The following is a 25,604-nucleotide window of genomic DNA, read 5'->3' as shown; positions in this document are numbered from 1 at the left end:
GCACGCTAGGATCCGGCAAGTTCTCGGGCGTCTTTCCTAGAGCAGGAACCAGCTTCAAGTGCCTCATAGAAGGCTGTGAGGACTGGTGGAAACAGTGTAACGCATCTAGCACGGTGCCTGATGCTCCTGAGATACACAGCAGGTGGCGCTGCTCCGATCCTGCTCTAGCAGGCCAGTCACAGGCTTTCTGTGCTGCAGCACGCTCCCTGGGCAGCTGTCCCGTGTCACCTCACCGGTCTTTCTTGTTCCCTCCAAGAACGCTTCCTCCTGCTGGGCCTCGCCCTCCCCTTGAATCCGGCCAGCCTCCTCGGACAGCATTGACAGAAGCAGTTTGCTACAGGAATTGTTTTTGAAACGCAAGACCTTCTTCCCTGTTGAAGCAAATTCGAGCCCGCGCCCGTCCCAGTTTTACTGCCCTGTGCCGAGCTGGGTTGGTTTTCATAATGATCACTCGGGAGAAGTGGCGGCCTGAGTGACCCAGGGGACTCTCCTGTGATTGGAGTCCGTTTACCTGGGGCAGCTTGCCTGTGTGCTGAGTGCCCCTCACGTAAGAACCTGGCAGGGTCTCGCTCGTGGGGAAGAGAACCCATTCTGCTCCTTCTTGACTAGGGAGACTGCAAATTAAAGTGACGAGGCACAGGTTAGGAGGAGGAGGTTTGGTTTATAAGCGCGTGCGTGTTAAGTGATTGGAGGTGGAACCTGACTTTGTAGGAAGAGTGGGGGTGGGGGGGGGCCGTAGGTTTATTTAGGAAAAACCGTGGGTGTTTTGAAGAACAAACAGGAGACAAGGTTTGCGATAATGTTTCTGTAGAGACATGAAGAGTCTTTCCTCCTCTGTCAGGACCAGAGTTGGGATTTATGGTAGGTTTATTCCCTTCCTTCCTCCTGAGAGCAGACCCACCACCCCAAAGGGGGACTTTGGGGGCAGCCTCATTTCTCTGAAGTTGCTGCCTCAGTCAGGGAAGGGAAAGCCGAAGGCTTCTTTCTGTTGAATCTCCAATGTCTTCTGCTTCAAATAATCTTGACACCAGCTCCAGGTGGGTCCGCACACGCTCCTTGACACGGCACTGATGATCTCCTCTCCCAGAATTCCCCACCGTGATGCAGGAGTGCGAAGGGCCGTCTCTGCTTCCGTCCGCTGTCCACCTAGTCTCCCCCTTCCCGACGTTTCTGACTTGTTTTCCTGGAGCCCTCATTCGCTGGGGCTCAGAAGAGTGGAGCATCTTTGATTTGGCTCTTGGTGAATGGTCAGTGACCCTTCTAGAAGGTCTCTTCAGTCTGGCCCTGACCTTCTGCTATGGTTTTCTGATTGGTCTTCTTTCTTTCTTTCCCTCCCTATTTATTCTAACGTGTAGATAGCTGCTGATTATTTATTCTGCTGTCCAAAAGTTAGGTGCTCTCCCCATCGTTGATGAAAACAAGTTGAAACTCCATCAGCTGGCATTCCGGGGCGCCGGCCTCCTCTGCCCGGCTCTAGTGGCACTGGATGGCTTGTTGGCTCCTGACCCCCCATCCGCATCTGCTGGAGCCACATGCCCTGTCACCCCTGCCCCAGAGCCGTCTGTCACAGTCCTCAGAGCAGTGCAGGTACCCCTTCTCTCGTGGAGCCCATGAGAACCTTCGTCTTCATCCCGAGCAGACGCGTCTCCTGAAACCCCGCCGCACCTCGTGTCTCTCCTGTAGACCCCACACGTTGCCTGATCGTGGTTATTTGCCCACTTGTCTATTACGAAAAGTTCCTTAAAGTCAGAACTCGGGTCTAACTCCTCTTGTGGCCCCTCAGTGACACCGTGTGTGGGGTGGGTGTCTGCGCCACTTATACCAGCATCTGTGAGGCAGAGGAAGCATTATATGAGCTCCTTGGAGTCAGGTGCCGTGTTCTGTACCTTGAGTTCCCCTGGAAGGTGCCGTGAATGTCTAAAGCAAGGTAGGAGTGGACTTCGATGCCGCTTTCACAGCCTCCTAGGGGGTGTGGTTCAAGCAGGGGCACCTGAAGTTACTGCAGTAACAGTTGCTGAAATGTGTGGGGAGAGATTGTGTGCCAGGCACACCCCTCCGAGATGGAGGCGCAGATGGGGAAATTGAGGCTCACAGCAGCTGGGGGACTGGACTCCGGGTCATAGTGCTGGTAAGGGTCAGAGGCAGGATTCAGACCCTCTGTCAGCATTCTGTGTTCATGCACACCATCTTAGCAAAAAGGTGCCTTTGCTTTTAAAACCATATTCTTAAGACTGTGACCCCCAGTTTAAGCTTAGTTATTTTGAGAGAGAAAGAGTTTGCTTGTGGGGGGGGGGGAGAAGAAGAGAGAGAGAGAGAACGAGGGAGAAGGAGAGAGAGAATCCCAAGCAGGCTCCCTGCTGCTGGCCCAGAGCCTGACTTGAGGCTCAGCCTCACGAACCACGAGATCATGCCCTGAGCTGACACCAAGAGTTGGATGCTTAAGCGACTGAGCCACCCAGGCGCCCCGGCCCCAAGTTGTTTTAGTAAAGCCTGTGGTGTCTCTTAAGGGGCTCAGGCTCCCGGATCTGGAGGCCCCTGAGCACAGCGCAGGTGCAGAGCACAAGTCCGTTTCAGAATTCGCTGAGTGGAGTCCACGCCTTCTCTGCCTTGTTCTGACCTTTTTGTGGCTACCTGAGGGTTGTTGACGCGGAGAGTCCTCAGCGTGGGGACCAGCTTGGTCACCGGTCAGGCTCTTACTTTAGAAAGTGGTTCCAGGGGCGCCTGGGTGTCTTAGTCGGTTAAGCGTCCGACTTTCGCTTCGGTCATGATCTCGCGGTTCGTGGGTTCGAGCCCCGCGTCGGGCTCTGTGCTGACTGCCAGCTCAGAGCCTGGAGCCTGTTGCAGTCTGTGACTCCCTCTCTCTATCACCCTCCCCTGCTCACGCTGTCTCTCTTTCTCTCTCTCTCTCTCTCCTAAAAATAAATAAAAATATTAAAAAAATTTCCAGACGGTTCGAGCGAGCTTGCCCGTAGGTAGTATCATGACTGGTGTCGTGTTGACACGAATTACTCCGCATGCAGAAACGGCCGAAAGCGGGCTCAAAAGGCAAATGAGGAAATAGGAGGTTAATTTCCCTAATATGTTAAAAGTTACTACACCTAAAACAAAGTCGGGAACCCAGTAGAAAAAATGGACAGAGGATATGGATAGGCAGTTCGCAGGAAAGAAAACAGCGCATGGCTGTTTGGTATATGCAGGTTGCTCAAGCCACCGTAGAAGCTCGCCTTTTCTATTTTGCGTCCTTCGAGATTCCGCCTTCGTTCTCTAGGGCGGCCCTCGCGAAGCAGCATGGCCCGGGCGCCCTCAGCAGCCGAAATGTCTTTCCTCGTGGTCTGGAGGCTGGACGTCCGAGGTCGAGGCGTCGATCGGCGGCCCGGTGCCCCCTGAGGCCTCTCTCCGGCCTTGCTGACCTCTGACGCCTCTGTGTGTGCCCGTGTCCTGGCGTATTGGAAGGGCCCAGTCATGCCCACCCTAATGACTAGATTTTTAACTTCATTACCTCTCTACAGACCCAGGGCCCAGGTAGCGGTGACCTTTGAACTGCTCAGGTCTGCTTCGGGCGCGCTCCTCGGGCTCCATGAACGCACCGCCCGAGCGACCTTTTCTGTAGCTCGATTCCAACACTGCAGCGTGTAACGCGTGCAGCACGCGAATCTGGGGTGTGTGAGGTGCCTGCTCCTGTTCCCACGTGGCTTCCAGTCAGCAGGCCGTTCACAGTGAAGGCTTTGAGGGGGACCCAGGACCGTGGGGGGCGGAGTGGCAGCGCCCCCGGTCCCTGCGTTGTTCAGGGCTCCGCGGTACAGACTTTGGGGTCCCGGGGCTTAGGCCTTGTGCTCTGAATCTGGGGAGGGGACACCATTCCGTTTAGAACCGTGACAGAAAAGCTGGCCAAGGAAAGAGGACATGCGCACTCCTGTGTTGCTGGAGGCATAATAAGCTGAGACAGCTTCTTTGAGTTGTAATTTGTCATTGTTTCTTGAAGTTCTAGGGGATTCCTTTGATCTTGAAGTTCGCCTTCCAGGAACTCCTCAGAAGGATAACCTGTAAGGGTTCTTCCTTGACACTTGGCTCATGATAGCAAGAGACTGGAAACAACTCCCTGTTGTCCACCTGGCATGTGGTAGTTACGGCTTTTTTTTAGGGGGTAAAAAAAAAAAAAAAAAAGAGTTTCTTAGGGCCAAACAGTGACTGCTCTCAGGAGAGCAAGGTGGAGAGCCGTGTGTGTGGAATGTTGCCATCTGTGTGGAAAGGGAGAAAGAATTTATGGGGGTTTGTGTAAAATATTTTTCGGAGGCGACACGAGATGTGGGGGTGGAGGCTGGGCAGCGGGGGGGCCGGGGAGAGAGGGAAAGTTCTCAATGTATACATTCCGGTGCCTTTTAAATTTTGAACCTTGGATTTATTAGAGGAACGGTTTTCTTTTGCTTATGAGAAAATTGTATCATGAAGTTGTTTATAATTTACACTTTTTGAGGTAGTTTTTAAAAGTTTATTTTGAGAGAGAGCGAGTGAGCAAGGGCACATGAGCTGGGGAGGGGCAGAGAGAGAGAGAGAGAGAGAGAGAGAGAGAGAGAATCCCAAGCAGGCTCTGCACTGTCAGCACAGAGCCCCACATGAGGCTTGAACTCACAAACTGTGAGATCATGACCGGAGCTGAAACCAAGTCGGATGCTTAATCAGTTGAGCCCCTCAGGTGCCCCTTGAGATGATTTTTAAAAAATGAAATTATTCTGATTAAAATCGTTCTTGTTTTAAGAACTCTTGTGATGTATATTTCCCCCCCGTAAGTCATGGTTTGGAAGGACTGTGATTCCCATTCTGGGCAGTGACTCCTTGGTCACTTTGTCACCGAGAACGGGTCGGGTGTGTCCCCTGAGCTGACTATCCTTCTCAGACATTCTTGTCTCAGGGCCTGTAGGGCAATAAGTTTTTTTTCATTGTAGTGTAGAATGTGTATGAATCACTGTTGCAGATTTTACTTTGCTCAGACCCTCCCATGCAGAGAACTACTATTTAGCCCTGTTAATTGTGCTGTTTCGGTTTTACGGGTTATTTTAAGGCATTTATGGGCGATGGTGTTGATAAAGCTAATAGCACTTTGTATGTGTTTAGTACCTTGAACTTTGCAAAGTGCTTTCACATTCATTATCTCATTATATTGTCAGTTGAACTGTGAGGTTTTGAAACAGAGATCATTACCATCTTTTCCCGGATGAAGAGTTCGAAAGCTTCGATGCCTCACAGATAACCAAGCCAGAGGTCTCAGGGTTATAAACTGGCTCTGCTAAGAATGAGGAGAGAATTAGTGGTCAGCACGTGTGGTCTAGTCGTACTTCAGGCGCAACGACGTGGATCGCATAGGTCACGGGTTTTCAGCGGGGGCGGTTTTGGCCCCAGGAGACATTGGTGACGTGTGGAGACATTTTACACTGTCAGGACTGCGGATGTGCTGCTGGTGTTTGGGGGGTAGAGCGGCAGGGGTGCTGCTCACCAACCCCCAGTGCTCAGACAGCTGCCCCCCTACCCCCCCCCCCCCCCCAGCAAAGGCTCACCCAGCCTCGAATGCTGAGGGGGAGAGAGCTTGTTGTAGCTCAAAGGCAGCGTGTCCTGCCTGCCACTCTCGGGGCCCGTCTTACACTCCCCCAGCTCAGCCATTTACTGCCCCCTTTTGAACGTTTGTTTTAGGGTTGGTGGAGGTGGAAGTTGTTGGGAATCCTGACCGATGGGCAAGTTAAGAGACCTTTTCTGTCTTGGGCTGCGTGTGCGTTGTGCACGGGGGCGTGGTGCTGCCCGTGGTGGCACCAGTTACGGGTCCGCACCGGGGGCTTCTCTGTATTTGGAGATCTGTCCTTCCCTCTGTCCCTGGATAACATGAAAACTGCCCGCAGCATCTGTGTCCTGACCCAGGTGGGTAGGTGGCAGAGTTTATGCTTATTAGCACCCTTCTCTTCTGGTGGAGGAGAAACCAGCAGCCGGGGGGTGTGGCTTGGGACTTGTAGCCTGGAGGGGAGGAGTGAGGCAGAACCTGCAGCTTTTAGGGCTCCTCGGGACCCTGGGGGAAGAGTCAGCCCCCAGAAAGGGAAAGAATGATGGCGCACAGAGGATGGGAGCTGTGGAGGAGCGTCCAAGGGGAGGGGGCCAGTGAGTGATGGCGTCGGTGGGACTGGGGGTCGCTGGTGGGAAGGGGCTGTGCTGGGTCGTGCACCCCCAGAACCACTCACAGGTTTCTCACCACCAGTGCCATGACGGGTATTCACATCACTAGGGGGCGTTCTTGCCTGCTCGCGGTGCATCAGTCACTTGTTCAGAGCAGAGGCTTGGAGAGCAAATAACTGCCTGGGTCCTTCAGGTGGTGAGGAGGGCTCAGGATCCGAACCCTGGTCTGGCTCGTCCCCGAGCCCGTGGGCGCCGCACCACCTCACGGACGCTCCCTCTCCAAGCGCAGTGTGGAAATTGGCTTACTTGTTGGTTTTCAAGGGAGTATCGCTCTAGGATTTGTGTTTAAAAAAAGAACTCTGAGGGGGCACCTGGGTTAAGTGTCCCACTCTTGACCCTCAGCCCAGGTCTTGATCTCAGGGTTGTGAGTTCAAGCCCTGTGTTGGGTTTTGCGCTGGGTGTGAATCCCACTTAAAACAAAACTCTGGAAGTCATGGAGGTCTAGTGGCTTCAAGGGAAAAGTCACAGAGTGGACAGTGGTGAGGACATAGACACCAGCATTAGGCTGGGGCCTGCTTTCCTGGAAAGCTCCCTGAAGATTACGGTGGCCTTTGGGCTGCCTTTCAAGGGAGTGGAGGAAAGGCTGCATTTCTGTCCATGCCTCCCTTCCCCATCCTCCCCATGAGTTATCACCTTCGCTCAGCTCCAACCGGCGCTGCACATCCCAGAGGTGCAGGGCAGAGAGACAGGGCAGGGACCTATTCCCGGGGCTGCCTGCTCGGGCACCTCCTGGCTGACCTGGGGGCTGGCCGTGTGTGACACCACAGGCCCTGACCCTCACACCCAGCTGTCCTGAGGGTCACCGCCTGAGGTTATTTAGAAGGGGAGGCCACCCCGGTCCGCTCCTTGAGAGATTCTGGCTCAGTAGGTGCAGAACCTCCTGCCTCCATGTGCCTGCCGCGCGCAGAACGAACCGGGACGGCCCCACCGCGGGGTCACGTGCACACACCTTTCTTGCTGTTCAGTATTTATGAAATTTTCCAGTTCCAAATACCCTGAGGTTATTTAAAATCTTCTCTGGTTTTCCTTTTTAAAAATAACTTCCCTCTTGTTTTGTTTTCTTTTCTCCTGTAGGACACAAAGTTGTGGATAATAATGGAATATCTTGGTGGAGGCTCTGCACTAGATCTAGTAAGTATCATACCTGGTGCCTAACTGTGTACCAGAGTACTTCTCCCGAAATCAGGGTTGTAAAGACGACTTTTTATCCGTTTCTGTTTCCTCCTTGAGTTGCATGAAAAAGGGACCAAACTATTCCTTATAATACATTTTTCTGCTTCTAATAATAATACTGAAAAGGGCGACTGGGTGGCTCAGTCAGTTAAGCATCAGCCTTTGGCTCAGGTCACGATCTTGCAGTCTGTGAGTTCAAGCCTCACATCCGGCTCTGTGCTGACAGCTCAGAGCCTGGAGCTTGTTTCGGATTCTGTGTCTCCCTCTCTGTCTGCCCCCGCCCTGCTCACACTCTGTCTCTCTCTCAAAAATGAACATTAAAAAAAAAAAATTTAAAAACCTAGTAATATTACTGAAAATTAAAATTCTGCTTTTGAAGCCAGTTGTGTTGTTTCCTGGGAAGCCAGTGAATTTTGTTTATAGAAGTGAAGGATTTTGCCCGTCATTATCTTACTTAAGAGCTTAAGTTTGTTAGTTTGTCTTCCAGAATGGGCTTTTACTTCTGTGGGGTGGATACCCTGTTATTCAAATGGTGTTTCCTATTCAAATGGTGGTTTAGCTTCCCAAATATGCGTGTCACGTTTTCGTTTATAACGAATTAGAATCAGGATTTTGAAAACGTAAGAAATCTGATTTCCGGAGTGAGACGGGCAGGCAGAGTCGGATGATTGCTGAACAGTGTCACACGTAGGAGCACAGTCAGGCAAGAGCGCACGCTTGTCACGCGTCGGAGCACTGCCAGGCAGGAGTGCATGCTTCTGCTTCTCAGGTGCACACACAGATCCCTTGCTGGCACTCACCGTGCGTGGATTGTGGAGCCAGCCCTGCCCCCCACCCCCTGCGGTCCTGTCCCCTGCCTGGCCTGGACTCCTGAGCCAGCCCATGTGCAAGGTAGTGGAACCGAGCAGGGGGGTTGACCTCCAACCCACGGTGTGCAGCTTGTTGCTCTTGGTAGAACACGGTCACAGGTTGGCCTCTGAGAAGAGGCTCACAGATAACCCTGGAGCCTTCTCTTCCTCCTTCCTGGGGGTGCATCCTTCTTGACTTAAAAAAAAAAAAATGCAGTTGATTTTAACCTGCTGTTTGAGCTGTAAAATATGATATCTGGTGTGAAGAATAGTATTAGACACAATATGGCTTAGTTTTTGTTTTTAGTTTTTTAGTAATCTCTACACCCAAGGCAGGGCTCAAACTCACAACCCTGAGATCAAGTCGCATGCTCTTCACACTGAGCCTGCCAGGTGCCCCCAGTGTATGGTAGTTCTAAAGAGACACGAATGTTAGAGTAATATAGGCATATGTTTTATTTTGAATGCACACATGCAAAAACGTTCAATCTGTTAATTTTTTTTAATTTGAAGGATAATTAAGTAACAAATTGAAATTAAATGTTAGTAGGGCCCCATAGAAGCTGCTGTGAGAAAACACTGGGTTTTACTACTGAACGTAATTTCTCAAGCCCATCTGCTCCTGGGGTGCCGTGACTTGTGAATATAATGGGTGTCACGCACTTAAAGGCTTTATAACGTAAAACGTGATAGATTTCGAGTGAATTCATTTTTTGCTCAGATAATATTAGTTGTGTGCCCACTATGTGTCAGACGCTATTCTCGCCACTGGGAGTCAGCACAGTGGACGAGGCAGAAGGAAATCCCGGCATGGAGCTGAATTCTAATTGGAGAAGACCGCGCGTGATACCGTGTGTGGGGAAGTGCTCGTGGCGGGAGGAAGCCCTCTGGGTGGATTGGGAGGGTCGGTGTGAGAGTTAGCAGCGGCTGGCCGGAGAGCGGCTGGGATGGCCTTGGAGTCTAATTAAGAAGGAACCGTGCTCCACAGAGTGGTCACTCAGTCAGGCAGAGATGTGTGACAAACTTAAAAATGAATGTGCATTATGATTTTATGTTTTTAAATATTTTTGAATAAGCGTCAGTGGGGGTGGGGCAGAGAGAGGGGACAGGGGTCCGAAGCGGACTCTGCGCTGACAGCAGAGGTCCTGACATGGGATGTGAACCCGTGGGCTGTGAGATTGTGTCCTGAGCCGAAGTTGGACCCTCAACTGACTGAGCCACCCAGGCGCCCCAGGCAACGTGGTTTTAAAGGATGAGATGGTGTGTTCATTAACGTTAGGCGGAGCTGCTGTTGTAGTGGACCCCAAACAGCGGCTCACACAGGAGAGAAAAGTACAGTTGACCCTTTAATAACATGGGCTTTAACTGCACAAGCCCACTTACGTGCCGATGTTTCTTCCTAGACAGGTCGGTACCGTAAATGTATCTTCTCTTCCTGATGATTTTCTTAACGCCATTTTCTCTAGCTTCCCTTCTAGTAAGAATATAGTACATGATACACAGAACACACAAAATGTGTGGGAAGGGACGGTTCATGTTATTATTCAGGCTTCCAGTCAACGGTAGGCTATTAGTAGTTAAGTTTTTGGGGAGACCAAAGTTGTATGCTGAATTTCAACTACACAGGGGGCCAGTGCACCTAACCTCTACTCTGTCCATGGGTCAACTCTCTTTCTGTCCCATGTGTGGGGTCACTGGGCTCCGGTCCACATGGTCATCAGGGCCCTGCTCTGGAGGTCTGCTCAGCCGTCTGCTGCCCACGGTTTCCTGTGGTCTTAGGTCACTGTCCTCTCTGGCTGCCTGTGTTTTCAAGGCCAAGACCAGGAAGGGGCAGTCGCTTCTGTGCATATCCCACAGGTGAGAGCTTAGTCACCTGGCCAAGCCTGCTGCTGCAGAAGCTGGCATGCGTGGCCTTGTTGGGTGGCCGTGTTCCTGGCAAATCGTCCCTGTTACAGAGCCGAGAGGGGAGAGCAGACTTGGGGGAGAGGGAATTCAAAGTCACCCAGAGATGAGACGCCCGGGTGTTTTTCCTGGGAGTTCTTTCTCTTATAAAGATTATCTGAAGAGTCCGCAGTCCTCTCCATGAGGGACAGCATCATGTTTATATTGCTTAGATGTGTTAATGGCAGCGGTGCTGATCCAGGACTCTGAGAACTTAGCGGGTCCTCCCCACCTGTGACGATCTCTGGTGTAGAGAACAGCCGAATACCTTTTTATAGTGAGTTTTGACACTATCCATGGTGGATCCTTTGAGGATCTCCTCTCCCTGTAAATAGGGTGTCTCTTCCTCCTGGCCCCCCACTGCCTGCCACCCATGGCATATAAATCATTGGTGGGTGGTGTTTAGGTCAGACTTAAAAGGGCCTGGCCATGCGTGTATTATTAATCAGAGAGCCAGCTCCTCACGGTCCAGGGAAGATCTTTTAATTAGTTTTCTCCGCCCTTCTTGTCTCCCCTTGGTGATGAAACCAGGTGGCTTTGCTATTTCTTTCCGGAGATGTGATAACAGAAGGGAGGAGGTGGTTAAATCCAAGTGTCGCCAAATGTTACTGATTATCTGCTGGGGTAGAAACCTGCCGGAGGAGGAAGTGGAACCCATGCTCTGTGGTAGGGTTTTTTTTGAAGGACTGGATTACCCTTCTGCGTTCTGGTGCATTCCGGGCCAGCAGCCCTGCCTTCCCGACTCCGCTCTCCCAGGTTACCAGAGAAGCTCCTTTTCCTCTTTCTGAGTATTAAGATGTCTCCAACCTGTGAACAGTCAGAAATAGCTGTGGAGAAGCAGACAAGGCAGGGGTTTCAGTTGGTGTTCTTCGGAACAGTAGTTTTGATGTGTATTTCTTGAAAATAAGACCCTTGGTCAGATAATTGTGGGGAAAATTAGGTTCTGTGGAATTAAGCGTGCAACACGCCACCTTTGTCTGAGGTGATCTTTGATAATCTGAATTAGAAATCGGGAGGCACTTGGGTGGCTCAGTCACTTAAGCATCTGACTCTTGATTTCGCCTTAGGTCAAGTGCTCATGGTTGTGAGATCGAGCCCCACATCAGGTTCAGTGCTCAACAGCATAGAGCCTGCTTGGGATTCTCTCTCCCTCTCTGTTGCGGCCCCCTCCCTCACTCTGGCTCACTCTTTCAAAATAAATTAACTTAAAAATGCAATTAAAAAATTAAAAGGGGAAATTGGGATACACCCTGGCTGGTTAGTTGAGTGTGACCTCCAAGTGTGACATGCGGTGGGACCAGAGTGACAGGCATGTCGTCTTGCTCCTGGGTTCTGCACGGGGGACTGCCGAGAGACGGAGGGCTAGGGGAGGCAGCCCGGTTCACCCCCACCTTCCCTCCTAGCCGCCCGCACGGGGGGTGTTCCCGGGGACCCCGTGGGGCCTGCAGCGGACGGAAAGCAGTGCCAGGCAGAGGTGTGGCCGTCACAAAGGCAGATGGGGGCCTCGCTCACCCCCGTCTTGGCGCCATTAGACAGCTGCTCTGTCGCCCTCACCCCGGCGAAGGCCGAGACACGCGAGCAGGCCCGAGAGAGTGCATATGTCTGTGGGAACGCTGCCCTAGAGAGGCTCTTAGCTGTCATTCCCTTTGGAGTAAATGACTTTTGGATTTGGATAAATCACTTTTTTGCCCCCAAGTTTATTTATTTTGTGGGAGAGAGAGATTGAAAGAGAGAGACAGACAAAGACAGAAGTCAGTCCCAAGCAGACTCCAGGCTGTCAGCACAAAGCCCAGCTTGGGGCTTGATCCTGTGAACCTGGGCCGAAATCAAGAGTCAGCTGCTCCACTGACTGAGCCTCCCAGACGCCCCACTTTTTTTGTTTTTGGGTTTTTTGAGTGTAGTTGACACGTAACGTTACTAGTTTTAAGCGTACTGCATAGTGATTTCACAAGCGTATACGTTATGCTGTGCCCCGCACCAGTGTGGCTGCCATCTGTCCTGAACATCACTCTTGCAGCACCATTGAGTGTGCTCTCTGGGCTGTAGCTTTTACCCTCCGTACTCGGAGGGTAAAATACTCATTCCGTACCCGGAAACCTGTCCCTCTCCGCTCCCCTTCACCATCTTGGCCAGCACGTCCCTCCTCTGGCAGCCACTGGTTCTCTGTATTCACACGTCTGATCCTGTGTAGTTCATCTGTCTTTTTAAAATTAACTCAGGGTCGGTCATGAGGTGGTGGCTTCCTTCGATGGAATTGTGAGAATTTGGGTGATGACAGCTTTCCCTATCAGATCTAGAAACGTAATTCTGAGGATTATGAGATGGATAAAAAATTAATATAAATGATGAGAATTCTGTCCCTCTCTCTGATGGCCCCGTTATTAGCCCTGCAGGGAGTGTTAGATTGTTGTGCTGATTTGTGTGACTATTAAGAGTGGTTGAATTCCCTCCCTGCTCTCCAGTGGTGGTGGCATATTCATCAAGTCTCTGCTGTTTTCTTTACTTTTTGGAGGGTCCTTTAAATAGGTTTTAATTGTTTAGGTCAAACATTTTTATTTTATTTTTTAAGTGTTTATTTACTTAATTTGAGAGAGAGAGGGGGCTCAAGCAGGGGAGGGGCAGAGAGAGAGGACAGAGAATCCCAAGGTTTCCAGCTGTCAGCATAGAGCCCGATGCAGGGCTCGAACCCATAAACCGCGAGATCATGACCTGAGCCGAAAGCAGGAGTTGAACACTTAACTGACTGAGCCACCCAGGCGCCCCTGGAGTAAAGAAGTTTTTAGATTTTAATCTTGTCTGTTTAACACGGGTATTGACTGTGTTTGATCATCTCAAACTACTCCTAAAATGATCACTTGAGTAACTTTCATAATTCTTTTCTTACTAGTTAGAACCTGGCCCTTTAGATGAAACTCAGATTGCTACTATATTAAGAGAAATACTGAAAGGACTTGATTATTTGCATTCGGAGAAGAAAATTCATAGAGATATTAAAGGTAAGAAAACACATGGCCTTTGTGCCTTTGGGATCCTGAGGCGGGTGGGAAGGCTCCTATGGGTAGGCTCGTACTCCTCAAAGGGAGGTTGTCCTGCGTGTGTTTGGGGGGTGCTTTCGGCATGCCCGGGGTGGGGGTGGCTTTGAGGGAGACCCCACCGAAAGCGTCCCTGGGCCTCCTGCCGGCGTTGAGCACGTGGGCTCCGTGACGGGGGAGTGTGCGTGTCCCCGACACGCTGACGGTTGGAGCGGAGCAGCACGTGGCGTCAGCGGGCGTCCTGGGGTTTGTTGTTGCAGCTGCCAACGTTCTGCTGTCCGAACACGGAGAGGTGAAGCTGGCCGATTTTGGCGTGGCGGGCCAGCTGACAGATACCCAGATAAAAAGAAACACCTTCGTGGGCACCCCCTTCTGGATGGCGCCCGAGGTCATTAAGCAGTCTGCCTACGACTCCAAGGTAAGGGCCGCCTCTTCCCCTTCTCGGGTCCAGAGACTCGTCGTCTTTTGGGACCCAGCCTGGCAGCTCTTCCAGGGGGCGGACGCGGCTTCCTTGAAGCAGGGCGTGAAGGTAGTTCCCCCCCGGCCTCGGTGAGAACCAGGTTTCGTCTCCCAGCTCCTCTATCATTTAATATCCTTTATGTATCCAGCCCACACTTGCTGATGTTGGTTTTTTTAGCTTAAACAGTGTGTGCTTGATGGTGGTGGGGACTAGAGAAAGCTCTTTTCCGGTGGGTGTGACGGGATGGAGGAGCAAGGTGGCTAGAGTGGGCTCGGGCCTCCTGAGGCCGCCAGGTAGGGGCGTGTGGGTCCGCAGAGGCGGGTGGATAGGTGGTACTCGAGGCCTGGGCGGGAGCGGATGAAGGACAGGGGCCCTGGACCGAGCAGTTTTAAGGGACAAGCAGAGAAGGAGGTTCCCACAGAAGAAATGAGAGTTCCTAAAAATACAAGCCCAGAGGCTGGAAAGATTGTGCTTTTAAAGTTCGTGCCACCGATTCTTCCTCTCAGTGTCCGTAGTGCTCAGTTAGGATCAGTATTCTCGGAGGTTCCTTCCCATCATGATTCCTCTTTTCCACCCTTTTTACCTTCACACGTTGTCCTCTCCCAGTTTTTCCTGGGTTCTGTTTGCCTGGTACCTTCAACTTTCTTAAACCTCTTAGAGTTTTGCCTTGGGAATCTTTTGATTTAACTCCCCTCTCCTCCAGGCTGCTCTTTCTCAGATCATACACAGAACAGTCTTCACACGGTCCACAGAGAATTAATTGGCTCTTCTGAACAGCTTCTAGGAAAACAAATATTTAACTCACATATGTTTACGTGCCAGGCGCTGTTTTCCTCGTTTTCTCTTGTCAGCAGACTGGACTTGTCCCACCTTGTTAAACACAGCACACAGAGCACCAAGTACTGTAACCTTCCCTCCGGCCCTCAGGGCAGCAGTGCGGGCCTGCAGCTGTTGAAAGAGTGGATCAGAGTCGCAGGTGTACCTGCTTCCAGCTCGGCAGGGACGCACCCGGCTCTCTCGCTTTTGAGTTGTGGCTGTGACCGCCACGGCCATGCCGATGGTATGACTGGTGGGTTTTCAGCCCCTGGTTTCACAGAGCCGTGTGGGCCTCCTCATGCTTCTTGCCACGTGGATGGGTTCCTTCCATCCAGAGCCCTCTCTGCAGCCACTGTTGTGGGGGTCCTAGCATTTTAGGGCCTGACTCGTCCATTCTCTTTATTTTAGGCTGAGGCCCATTTATCAGAGTTGTAGGTCTAGATTTGGGGAGGGACCAGAACCCAAGTTCTGAACGCCTCTGATTACACCACGCTGATGACCTTTTTCTCTTCCTTTCTGGTAAATGAGCTGATTCACCACGGCGCTTGTGACTCAGGATTCAGATCTTATATTTTCAGTATGAAAACACCCATCACTGCTCACTTAGCGTTTTTTCCCCAGGAAGTGGCCTGGTTATCCAAGACCTTCACCTTTCCTCTCTTCCTCTTGCAGGGCCGCTCTGGACTTGGCCCAGGATGTGGCCCCTGGCAGCAGAGAGTTCACAGATCATAAAGCTCTGCCACCTTTCTTTCCTGGAATTCTTGTCCACATCCAGATGCTCTTATCTGTGTCACACTGTGTCACAGTGTTCTTCTCAGGTAGATTTAAAGGTGTTCGTTTCCAGTTCAGTCCCCTTGGTTGGGGAGCTCGGGAAGGTATGCCAGTCTTCTCCCTAGCCTTCAGCTATTCTTCTCGCTCTGACTGGTCAGACGCGAATTCTTTCATTTGTCTGGGTCGTAGCCAGTACCTCTCAACTGGAAATCATGTGCGAAAATTACATTTATGTGAAGTCGGCTTCCCAGATTTGTTGCCCTAGGAGGTGTGGAAAGTGCAGATAAGGCTAATCTGTGTCTGAGTCTGGGGCCTTGGGGGATAATGTTACATTAGTTCCCTCCCAGGAGTTGCGGCTCTGGGCTAGCAGCTTTTGTCGTGAACAATGGCTGACCACAGGCCCTTTTTGGAGTTCCGTTGGCAGATATTCTTCCCATGATGCACCAGTTTATGTGGATTTTTTCCGCTTGCCCCTTCTGGTCTTCCTTAGGTTCCATCAGACATTTTCTGCATTAGCCTTTGCACTCCAGGAAGGAGCTCACGGCCCCGGGGGGCCGGTTCTGTTACGTCATCGGCACCCATGTTCCCACCACTTTCATTTTTGGTGCACTCGCTGTCAAAGGAAGGTCGGGTTAGGCTCAGGAGTAGCACACACGTGCCTTCCTGGTATCTTCATCTTACCAATCTGAAGTTTTATTCGTTATTAGCTAAAAATAAAGTTTTTATTAGTTTTAAGTATATGTCTGGAACCTTGTTAAACGTAATGACCTCTTGAACCAGCATCTTTGACTGCTTGGCATTTGTCCAGTATTCCTTAGATATCCTGAACACACGTACATATAGGACGTCTGTGTTGACCTCAGCTCATAATCTAAATACAGCGTTACTAGGTCATGATTGCCCGTGTGTCTTTGAAGAGCCTTCATTATTACTGTTATTTTTAAGGTGAAGTAGGGTAGCTTGGTTTAAAGAAGCCTTGAGACCTAGAAGATGAGCCAAGGGAGATAACTGATCTCCCATAAGGAGGCCTTCGCGTTCAACACTAAGCAGGGACTTGGGCTGAAGAATGTTGATCTTGCGCGCGCATGCACGCACGCGCGCGCGCGCACACACACACACACACACACACACACACACACACACCCGCCCCCCATCGCTTTCTAAGGTTATTGTGATGGCGTGTTAGCCAACGGGTTACATAAAAACATCGTCTGGGGGCTGTGGCTCTTCTGTATTCATTCATTTGGTTATTGCTGTAGTTGTGCCCAGTGCTGAGTAATTGGCATCTCCAGTGAGTAATTGCAGTGCTGGTGGGTAGCTCTAACAGGGAGCAGGGAGCATAGTGGGGCTGAGTGAGGAATGTCAGAGAGAGCTGGGGAAGGCTTCACAGACAAAGAGCTCTTCAGCCCCTTAGAGGTGAGGGAGGGATGTTCAGACCCAAGTCCAGCGTGGGAATGGAGAGACCTACGTATCTGGATTGTAGGTTGTGGTGAAGGACGTAAATGAGGCTGGAGAAATGGACTCGCCTGTTAACTGAAGTGTCCTCTAGATCCTGAGAGGCCGGTGTCTGTATTCTCTTCCAAAGGATTTTCCCCTTTTTTTGGTCTCAAAAGCAGTACATACTGGAAACTAGTGGGGGGAAAAAGTGAGGGGAAAAAAGAAACCACCCCAGAACGAAAGCTGAAGTTATTTAGGTGTCCAGTCTCCAAAATACCTGTTATTATAGTCTAACCATGGTGAAAAATGGACCTAGGTGATAGATACGTTGATGAAAAAATAAAATTATTAAAGATGAGTGAAAAGCGGCCTTGTTAGCCAGTCCCTCAGTTTTTGGAGTCTGCGTTTTTGGCCCGTTCGCTGCAGCGTGCGACTGGCCCTCCCTGCCTGGTGCCGAGCCGCTGGCTTCCTCGGGTTCCTGCACAGGATCAGGACTTACCCACCGACCCCGCTGGGAGGAGCCCTGCAGGTGAGGGCAGGAGGCGAGCGGGAAACACGCGGCTCGGACGCGGACAGTAGGCTTTCTCTTAGCACGCAGTGATGATCGGGCTTTTCTCAGCAACCGTGGATTGCTGTCTGGTGCTGAAATGATTTTTATACCTTCACGTGCTGCTTATAAATGTGTTGTTCCTCAGCACTGCGTATAGTTATTAAGTACATGGTTTCTATCAGATGTGTTTTTGAGCTGTAGGTTTTGACTAGTTGAAACTGATTTGGGATCTGTATTTTTCTTTCTTTCTTTTTTTTATTTAAAGAAAAGATTTCCTTAAAAATTTTTTTTAAAGTTTATTTATTTATTTAAATTTTTTTTTTTTAATTTATTTCTAGGAGAGAGAGAGACAGCGTGAACAGGGGAGGGTCAGAGAGAGAGAGGGAGTCACAGACTGATATAGGCTCCAGGCTCTGAGCTGGTAGCACAGAGCCCGACGCGGGGCCCGAACCCACGAACCGCGAGATCATGACCTAAGCGAAAGTCGGATGCTTAACCGACTAAGCCACCCAGGCGCCCCAGATGTTTGTTTATTTTTAAGAGAGAGAAAGAGACAGAGTGTGAGTGGGAAAGGGGCAGAGAGAGGGAGACACAGAATCCAAAGCAGGTTCCAGGCTCTGAGCTGTCAGCACAGAGCCCAACAATGCAAGACTTGAACTCACAAACCGTGAGATCATGACCTGAGCTGAAGTTGGATGCTTAACTGACTGAGCCACCCAGGTGCCTTTGTTTAGAATTACTTTATTGGCTACTATTTTCAAGTCCTTTGTCTGCACCTCTTTGGTCATGATTTCTACCATCTTTTCCCGAATGTGGTGGGCCTTTTGGTGCAGACCATAGTGGCTTTCCGCATCTGATTGTTGCATTGTTTTAGTAAAACCAGCACAAAATAGATGAAGCAAATACCCATCGGTAATCATGACATGGACATGAGCTTCAGTCCTGGTCAGCTGTGTTTTGACCATGGAGCACATTTTTTACAGGTTAAGATCCATGTCATGGAAATTAGGCAGTTTTTGCCCTGAACATTCTCAGTATTTAGCTTGACATTCGTAAATGCAGCTTCATCGTTCTGCGGATCAGCATCACTTGCTTCAAAAATATAGCCCTTGAGGCCACCAGATGTGATTCCTTGATTTCTCATGACCATTGTTTTTCCAGTATTTCTTATATTGAACATAGCTGGTGCTTTCACATCGTACGAGTCTTTCCTAGAAAATGGACCAACTGCTTTCTCCCTGGCTCCCTTTCTGTCACCTTTCACCAAGAACTTGCTGTACCGCCATCGTGCTGCCCAGGGATTCTTGTTTTGTTTTTTTTCTCCCCACTCCTTCCTCTTGATTATAGAGAGTTGACTATGGTTCCTTGTAGAATATTTTCTGCACATAAACTTTTCATACCACTTACAGTGTGTTGTATCTGCAGATTTGTAGCCAGCTTACTTTTACTTAATTAACATGGTATTACAAGGGTTTAGAATGTTGTATATTAGGAGCAAGCCCAGCCTCCCTGAGGAAGGTCCCTGATCATACCAGGTCATCAGTGACTCTGTGGTCACTTCGGAGCCTCTAGAACTGTGCATGTGGGAAAAAAAAGTTTGTTCGCAGATACATGTCTGCAGTCAGAGTGCCTGCCCTTAACAACTTTTGACTTGGGCTTACATTGAAAACCTGTGTTTGTTTTCTTTTAATATCTAGTTTCATGTTTTTCCCAGATGGGAGTAAAACAGGTCTTTTCTTTTGCCTTGATTTTAATTGCTTTGGAAAATGACTGCCCTTCCCCCACGTAACTTTTTATTTTAAAACCCAGACACGTGTTCCCATCTGATGCCATATTTCCTAAATACAGTAATAGACAGATTCTGGTGTATTTCTGATCCTCTATCAACAGCATCGTTGCATGTGCGGTATTTCTGTAAATGTGGTAGAGCAGCTTAATCATTCCTGTAAGGTTTAGCGTAAGAAAGGCTGCTGTTGAATGTTTTTGGCAGCATATACCATTTTCTAAATCTAAAATTATTTATTTAGGATAGATTCCTAGAAGTGGAATTAATTGGTTTTTGCAAGTGTGGATATTTTTATGGCTTTTGATACATAATGCCAGATTGCTTGCCATTTGTTCAAACGTCCGTCAAGTTTTCCACATTAGTCAGCAGGGTGTGAGAGGCCTAGAGAGGGAGTCCCCAGACAGGAGGACACTCGGGAGCCCCCCAAGAAGCCCAGGGGAGAGAGGAGAGCTCTGAACTCCACTGTAGGCAGGAGGAATAGAGGGGGACCAGGTGCCGAGAGGCCAGGAGCCACATACCTGGCACCCGGCTGATACAGGAGGATCCAAAGAGGAATTCAGGAGCTGGTGTGACACACGGGCTCCTGGCTTGGCCAGCTGGCAGGATGGCGCATTTGGCCATGATGCTGCTGTACTGGCCAGCCCCCCCAGGGGATGCAGGAGGGCGATGCCTCCTCCTCTTGAAGACCTTGGCCGTGTCTAATGGGTGGGGCTGGGAAGGCTGCTTCCTTGGCTGACCACTGGCCTGTACTGGCATGTGGCCAGGTCCTTGGAATGTTGCGACTGTCTGCTTATTGTCTGGCCTGGAGCCTGATGGAAAGCCCTTGGGGCTGTGAGGAAGTAAGTGCATGTGCATCCCCATGTGAGGCTGCCACCAAAGACCATCGTCAGCCTGGCCTTCTAATTACAGAGTTTTTAAGTGGCTGTGGGATGCCTGGGGGCTTGGAGGTGGCCCACCAGGGGTCAGCAGGACTAAGGCCCTGTGTCTGTACGGCCGTGGGATGCCTGGGGGCCTGGAGGAGGCCCTCCAGGGGTTAGTGTCTGTACGGCCGGGAGGCAGGTTGGTGCTGAGCAGCAGGCTTTGCAAAGAGCTGCAGTTCTGGTGAAGTCCAGGAAGGTGGGAGTGGCAGCTGGATGTGGAAGGGAAAGAGCTGCCGCCACGTGAGGGCTGTATGTTCCCTTGCGCTCGCATCTGTCCCTCCCCGCACCCCTGCATGCCCCAGTGACCCAGCCTCCCCCTGGCGGCCGGCGCTCTGATCAGTCACCTTCTTGCTGATTTTAACAGCGGCACATGCGTGGGCAAAAGGGGAGTCCAGGCTCCCAGGGGAAGGCGAGTGGGGGGTATGGCTCCTGATGCCACTCTTCTAGTCCCATCCCCGTCGTGCAAAGAATTGAGAATGAGGCTTCCTGGCAGTGAGACCCATGTTCACGGAGAGCAGAAGAAATGGAGTGTGTGGCAGGCCCCGACCCCACAGGCTGCCGGGCGGGGAGAGTGCGGCGAGGGTCTCTCACACTCACTAGGGGTGTGAGAACACGGTGGGTTTTGAAGGGCAGTGAGGTCAGTGTCCTGACCTGTCTGTGCCCTGCCGTGACCGGAACTGTCTCGGCCTTCCCGTTGCCTTGCTGGGGAGTGAGTGTCAGGGCTCGATTACGTTCTGACTTGCCGTGGGTTTCTGGAACCCGGTGGGCAGAGCAGAAAAGGCGTGGAAGGGGGTGTGGGGCCGAGGCCACCCCACATCCTCCCCTGCTTTCCTGGCCGCTCTGTCCTGCTCTGTCCTTACAGCGTCTGTCGCCTCTGCTGGGGCTGCTGGCAGTTGCCGAGGGAGCCTCCCTAACTGCCCTCGCCCTCTCCAGGACCACCTGCTTTTCTCACTTGCCTCCCCCGGTCACGGGGTTCGGTGTCCCTCCCCCCCCCCCCCCTCGCTGGCACCCTGTGGCCACAGCAGGGCTGGGCAGCCAGACCCCACGTGCTGCCCCCCACTCCCTGCCGGCAGTGGATCTGACCAAGCCCTTAGATCTAATGAACCTGTAACTCAACAGGAAATACAGGAGCTAGAAGAACAGCAGTAATTGACTCCAGGAAGAAACCAGACAAACCCAGAATTTGGGGGCCTGTTTCTGCCTCCAGACAGTGGCACTGGGGGTGGGGCAGGGGTGAGACTGTCGCACATTAAAAGAGCCTTAGGTGACCTACTGGCCGATCGCAAGTATGGGCTCTCCTGATTCCAAGAAGCCCGCTGTAACCGTACTTTTTACAAATTGAGGAAATTTAACTACCACGGCATATTAAATTATTGTTCAGTTTTTAAAGTTTGCTTATTTATTTTGAGAGTATGCACAGGGGAGCAGAAGAGAGCAGAGAGAGGATCCCAAGGACACTCCATGCTGTCAGCACACAGCCCAACATGGGGCTCGAACTCACCAACAGTGAGATCGTGCATTGAGCTGAAGCCAAGAGTCAGATGCTTAAGCAACTGAGCCACCCAGGCGCCCCAAATTATCGTGAATTTTAAAATTCTTGCTAATTTTAGGAATTGATAGATAGTAAAAATATCCTTGCAGGCTGAAGCGCTCAGGGTCAATGTCACGATGTCTGTGATTTACTTTAAAATGTGCTGTGGCGAAAAATAGACAAAGCCCATGTGGCAGATTGTTAACTAGTAACTTCATGTGATGAGTGTGTGGGGTGCATCTCCACTTGTGTGTGCACCTGACCATTCTCAGATTAAGTTCTAGGCGCTGCGTGAGGCACCTTGCTCAGCCACCTGGTATTCGTCCCATTTTAGATGAGACAACTAGGCTCACAGGTTAGGTATTTTCTCCAATGTCTTAGGACTTCGGGTGTAGATCTGGCATTTAAACCCGAGTCCCTGGGACCCGTGTGCCTGCCCCAGCCTCACAGCTGTGCTTAGTTGTAAGCTGGCTTGAGGGCGTGAGTCGGAGAACCCTCCACACCCCCGGTGTGCCCTCTGTTCACTTCTCCTTACCCAGCCTACAACCCCTGGGACCTCAGGTAACACGGAGTGTCTTGTACTCCCGGCGGTAAATGGAGAACGAATAGTTGTAAAAGCCGCCTTCAGTGCAGGGCCAGATGTGCTGTGTGTTAAATTTTCTCTTGTGTGTCGCCTGTTTTGAAATTATTCGAAAGCCTTTTTTGTGTTCACTCAAAAATAGTGATCTTCTTCAAAATCTTAGAAGTATGTTGAGATGTGGGTTTTTTCCCCCCTTAAGAAATAGATTTATTTGCATTTATTCACTTCATGGCATCCCTAAAGATGCTTTGTCGTTGCAGGCAGACATCTGGTCCCTGGGCATAACGGCCATCGAGCTCGCAAAAGGGGAGCCCCCTCACTCTGAGCTGCATCCCATGAAGGTTTTATTCCTCATCCCAAAGAACAACCCCCCCACGCTGGAAGGCAGCTACAGCAAAGCCCTCAAGGAGTTCGTGGAAGCCTGTTTGAACAAGGAGCCAAGCTTTGTGAGTTGCGTGGGCTCTGGATGGCGTCCCTTCCTGTGCGGCTGCAAGTGGCCTAGGGACCGAGAGTCGTCTTCCGGAATTTCTGTCATCGCTCTCGTCCTGGTTGTCCGTTGTCTTCGTTGCCATTGTCTTCACGATCTCGTTTACTTTTTTTTTTAATTTCTTAACATTTATTTATTTTTGAGAGCGAGAGAGGAAGAGCACAAGCAGGGGAGGTGGGGGGAGAGAGGGAGACGCAGAATCGGAAGCAGGCTCCAGGCTTTGAGCTGTCAGCACAGAGCCTGATACGGGGCTCGAACTCACAAACCGTGAGATCATGATCTGAGCCGAAGTCGGACGCTCAACCGACTGAGCCACCCAGGCAGGGGCCCCAGGTTTAGTTTTTTCCTAAATGGCTTTGATCTATTTGAGTTGCAAATGGTTTTATTGTTTATCTTGCAGGAAACAGAAATTTGCTTATTTCCTTTCAGATTGTAAGTAGCATCTCCTACCTCATTGAGCCCGAAGACTGTTCTCCTTAAGATTCTATGTGGAATCGTAAATTTTTAATATTTATAGTGAAAGGTCAGGCTATTTTTAGCCGTTTTTAGTAATTGCAGAGTCTGGCCAGGAAAATAATGGCTACATGTGTCTTTAAAGTAGATGTTTTCAGTTTCTTCTTGGCATGTGTTAGGAAAGAAAAGGCAAATAAAAAATAGAAATGGATCACCACCTTGCCCTGATACCCCTTCCTTTTTACTTTTTTTTTTTTGTGGGTAACTGGCAGAGGCATGTGGCAGTAACCCTGTACAGTTTTCTTTTTTTTAATTTTGTAATGTTTTTTTTTTTTTTTTTAAATTTATTTTTGAGCGAGAGATAGAGACAGCATGAGCAGGGGAGGGTCAGAGAGAGAGGGAGACACAGAATCTGAAGCAGCCTCTAGGCTCTGAGTTGTCAGCACAGAACCCGACGTGGGGCTCGAACCCACGAACCGTGAGATCATGACCTGAGCCAGTCAGATGCTTAACCGACTGAGCCACCCAGAGGCCCCAACCCTGTACAGTTTTAGCCGAATTTTCTCTCAACTGGGATATATCCTTGAAAGTTACCTTTGTAGCTCGGTGTTGCATATAGCACCATATGTCCTTGATTTGTTTCTGAATTTTCTAGCAGCATTGACTGGAGGCCAAGCTGAAACCCTTTTTTTATGAACTCCTATCTAAAAAGGGGTGGTTGGGGCGCCTGGGTGGCTTAGTTGGTTAAGCGTCCGACTTTCACTTAGGTCATGATCTCGCGGTTCGTGGGTTCGAGCCCCGCGTCGGGCTCTGTGCTGACTGCCAGCTCAGAGCCTGGAGCCTATTTCAGAGTCTGTATCTCCCTCTCTCTCTGACCCTCCCCTGCTCACGCTGTCTCTCTCTCTCAAAAAAAAAAAAAAAGGGGGGGGGTGATTAATGTTACAAGAGCACCACGGCTTTCTACTAAGCCAGCCTTGTAAAGGGATGAGGTGTGGAACGCAGCATTTTCTGCGAACCTCTGGGAGTGCAGCCTGAGATTGTGCAAATCAGCATTTTATGAAAGCAGCAGGCGTCAGGTGTGTGGACTGGGCCTCTCCCTGTCCACGCCGCTCTGAACATGCAGTCATGCTATGAGCCCCCCTGCCACGGTGAGCAGCAGTTAGGAGGTACACGCACAGTGTGTACACATCTTCCCATCCCCAGTTGATTTCTAGCATCGGCATACTCGCCCAGTGTACACGTCTCCACCCCTACCTGCACCCCACGCACACGGAGGGAAGGGAGAAGCTGAGCATTTGAGCACTTTTGGCACACATGGAGTTTCACAGTCATGTGGACAGGGAGGGAGACGTGGCCTGAGGTGACCCAGGTTTTCTGTAAGCTTGAATTTGAGACACAGGCCCGGCTCTCAGGAATAAAGGTTTAGTAACTCGGAGTAAGCGGGAACTTAGGCTTCCTGGTGGTGTCTGTGTGTTCTTGCTGTTTGCTCCGGTTTGGGCTAACTCATTTGTCCTTGGGAAGTGTGCTCCCTGCAGTCGGGTTTGCCATCCTCTAAAGAAGTTGCCGGGTTCGAAGTATGCTGTGTGACTCTGGCCAGGCTGAGCCCAGGCCCTGGGTGAGGGCTTCACCCCAATCCCACGGGAAGAGACAGACGAAGGAAACCAGCGTTTCTGAACTGGGGACGCTGAATTGAGCAAGAGGGTTCCAAGAGGGGCAGAAGCAGAACACGGGAGCCTCATCTCACTCTCCCTCTGTTTTGTCGGGTGGTTTGTTTCCCAGAGACCCACGGCTAAGGAGTTGCTGAAGCACAAGTTTATAATACGCAACTCAAAGAAGACCTCCTATCTGACCGAGCTCATCGACAGGTACAAGCGGTGGCGGGCCGAGCAGAGCCATGAAGACTCGGGCTCCGAAGACTCAGACACGTGAGTCGGCTCCTCCTGGGTCGCGGGGTGCGCGTGGGCGGTGGGGGTGGGGTGCCTGTGAGCCCTGTGCACTCGTCACTGACGTGTGCGTGTTCTGGTCTCTCGTTTGAGTATGTGTGTGTGGGGGTTGTTACTTCATTTGTGAATTTGATTTGTTTTTAGATAATCCGGGTTGATGGGGATTCTTGTGTTCGTACAGGACAGTTTGGGAGCCTTTAGCCTCTTTGTTGTCAGTAGGGCGTCTTTCCGGGAAAAATCTGTGGTGGTTGTGTTGCTCATTAAGGACTAGAACTGGACTCCTTTTCTTTTTCCTCCTCTTAAAAGTATTAATCAGACTGCCTTAAAACTATTTTTAAAAAGATACACGTGTACGTTTTTACAGTTCTGTGTCGTGTTACAGTAGATGCTTGGGCTATAAAAGCTCCGTGGTGAGGGTTAGTTACTGAAAACTGGCATGACGTTAAGCCCTTTGGAATTCTGGTAGCTGAACCTGGCTGAGTTGTCGCAGCCGCTTCGGTGTCTGGGTGTCGGGGAAGCTAGACCACCTGCTCTGACGTGAACGTAGGGGACGTGAGGACAGTGTCCTGGATACAGGCGTCCAGCCCGTAGCACCTGGTCTGTTCTCCTTCACACCTCAGCCAGACACCCAAGTTCACCACCAGTCCCGGTCCACACGCC

General features: G+C 50.7%; 1 protein-coding gene and 1 pseudogene across 1 annotated transcript in view; one reads left to right on the top strand and one right to left on the bottom strand.

Annotated features, from left to right (window-relative positions):
• STK24 (serine/threonine kinase 24) overlaps positions 1–25,604 on the top strand; it is a 116,666-nt gene that overhangs the window by 80,688 nt on the left and 10,374 nt on the right. Inside the window, exons 3-7 of the mRNA XM_039252534.1 lie at positions 7,291–7,347; positions 13,066–13,174; positions 13,471–13,628; positions 22,322–22,507; positions 24,781–24,926. Of these exons, the coding sequence (XP_039108465.1) occupies positions 7,291–7,347; positions 13,066–13,174; positions 13,471–13,628; positions 22,322–22,507; positions 24,781–24,926 (656 nt within the window). The remainder of the gene's footprint in view (positions 1–7,290; positions 7,348–13,065; positions 13,175–13,470; positions 13,629–22,321; positions 22,508–24,780; positions 24,927–25,604) is intronic.
• Positions 13,931–19,786, bottom strand: LOC120245460 (annotated as a pseudogene).

This window comes from Hyaena hyaena, unplaced genomic scaffold (assembly GCF_003009895.1).
Source record: "Hyaena hyaena isolate Hyena2069 unplaced genomic scaffold, ASM300989v1 scaffold_418, whole genome shotgun sequence".
NCBI lineage: Eukaryota > Metazoa > Chordata > Mammalia > Carnivora > Hyaenidae > Hyaena > Hyaena hyaena.
This window is presented reverse-complemented; position numbering and strand designations above follow the sequence as displayed.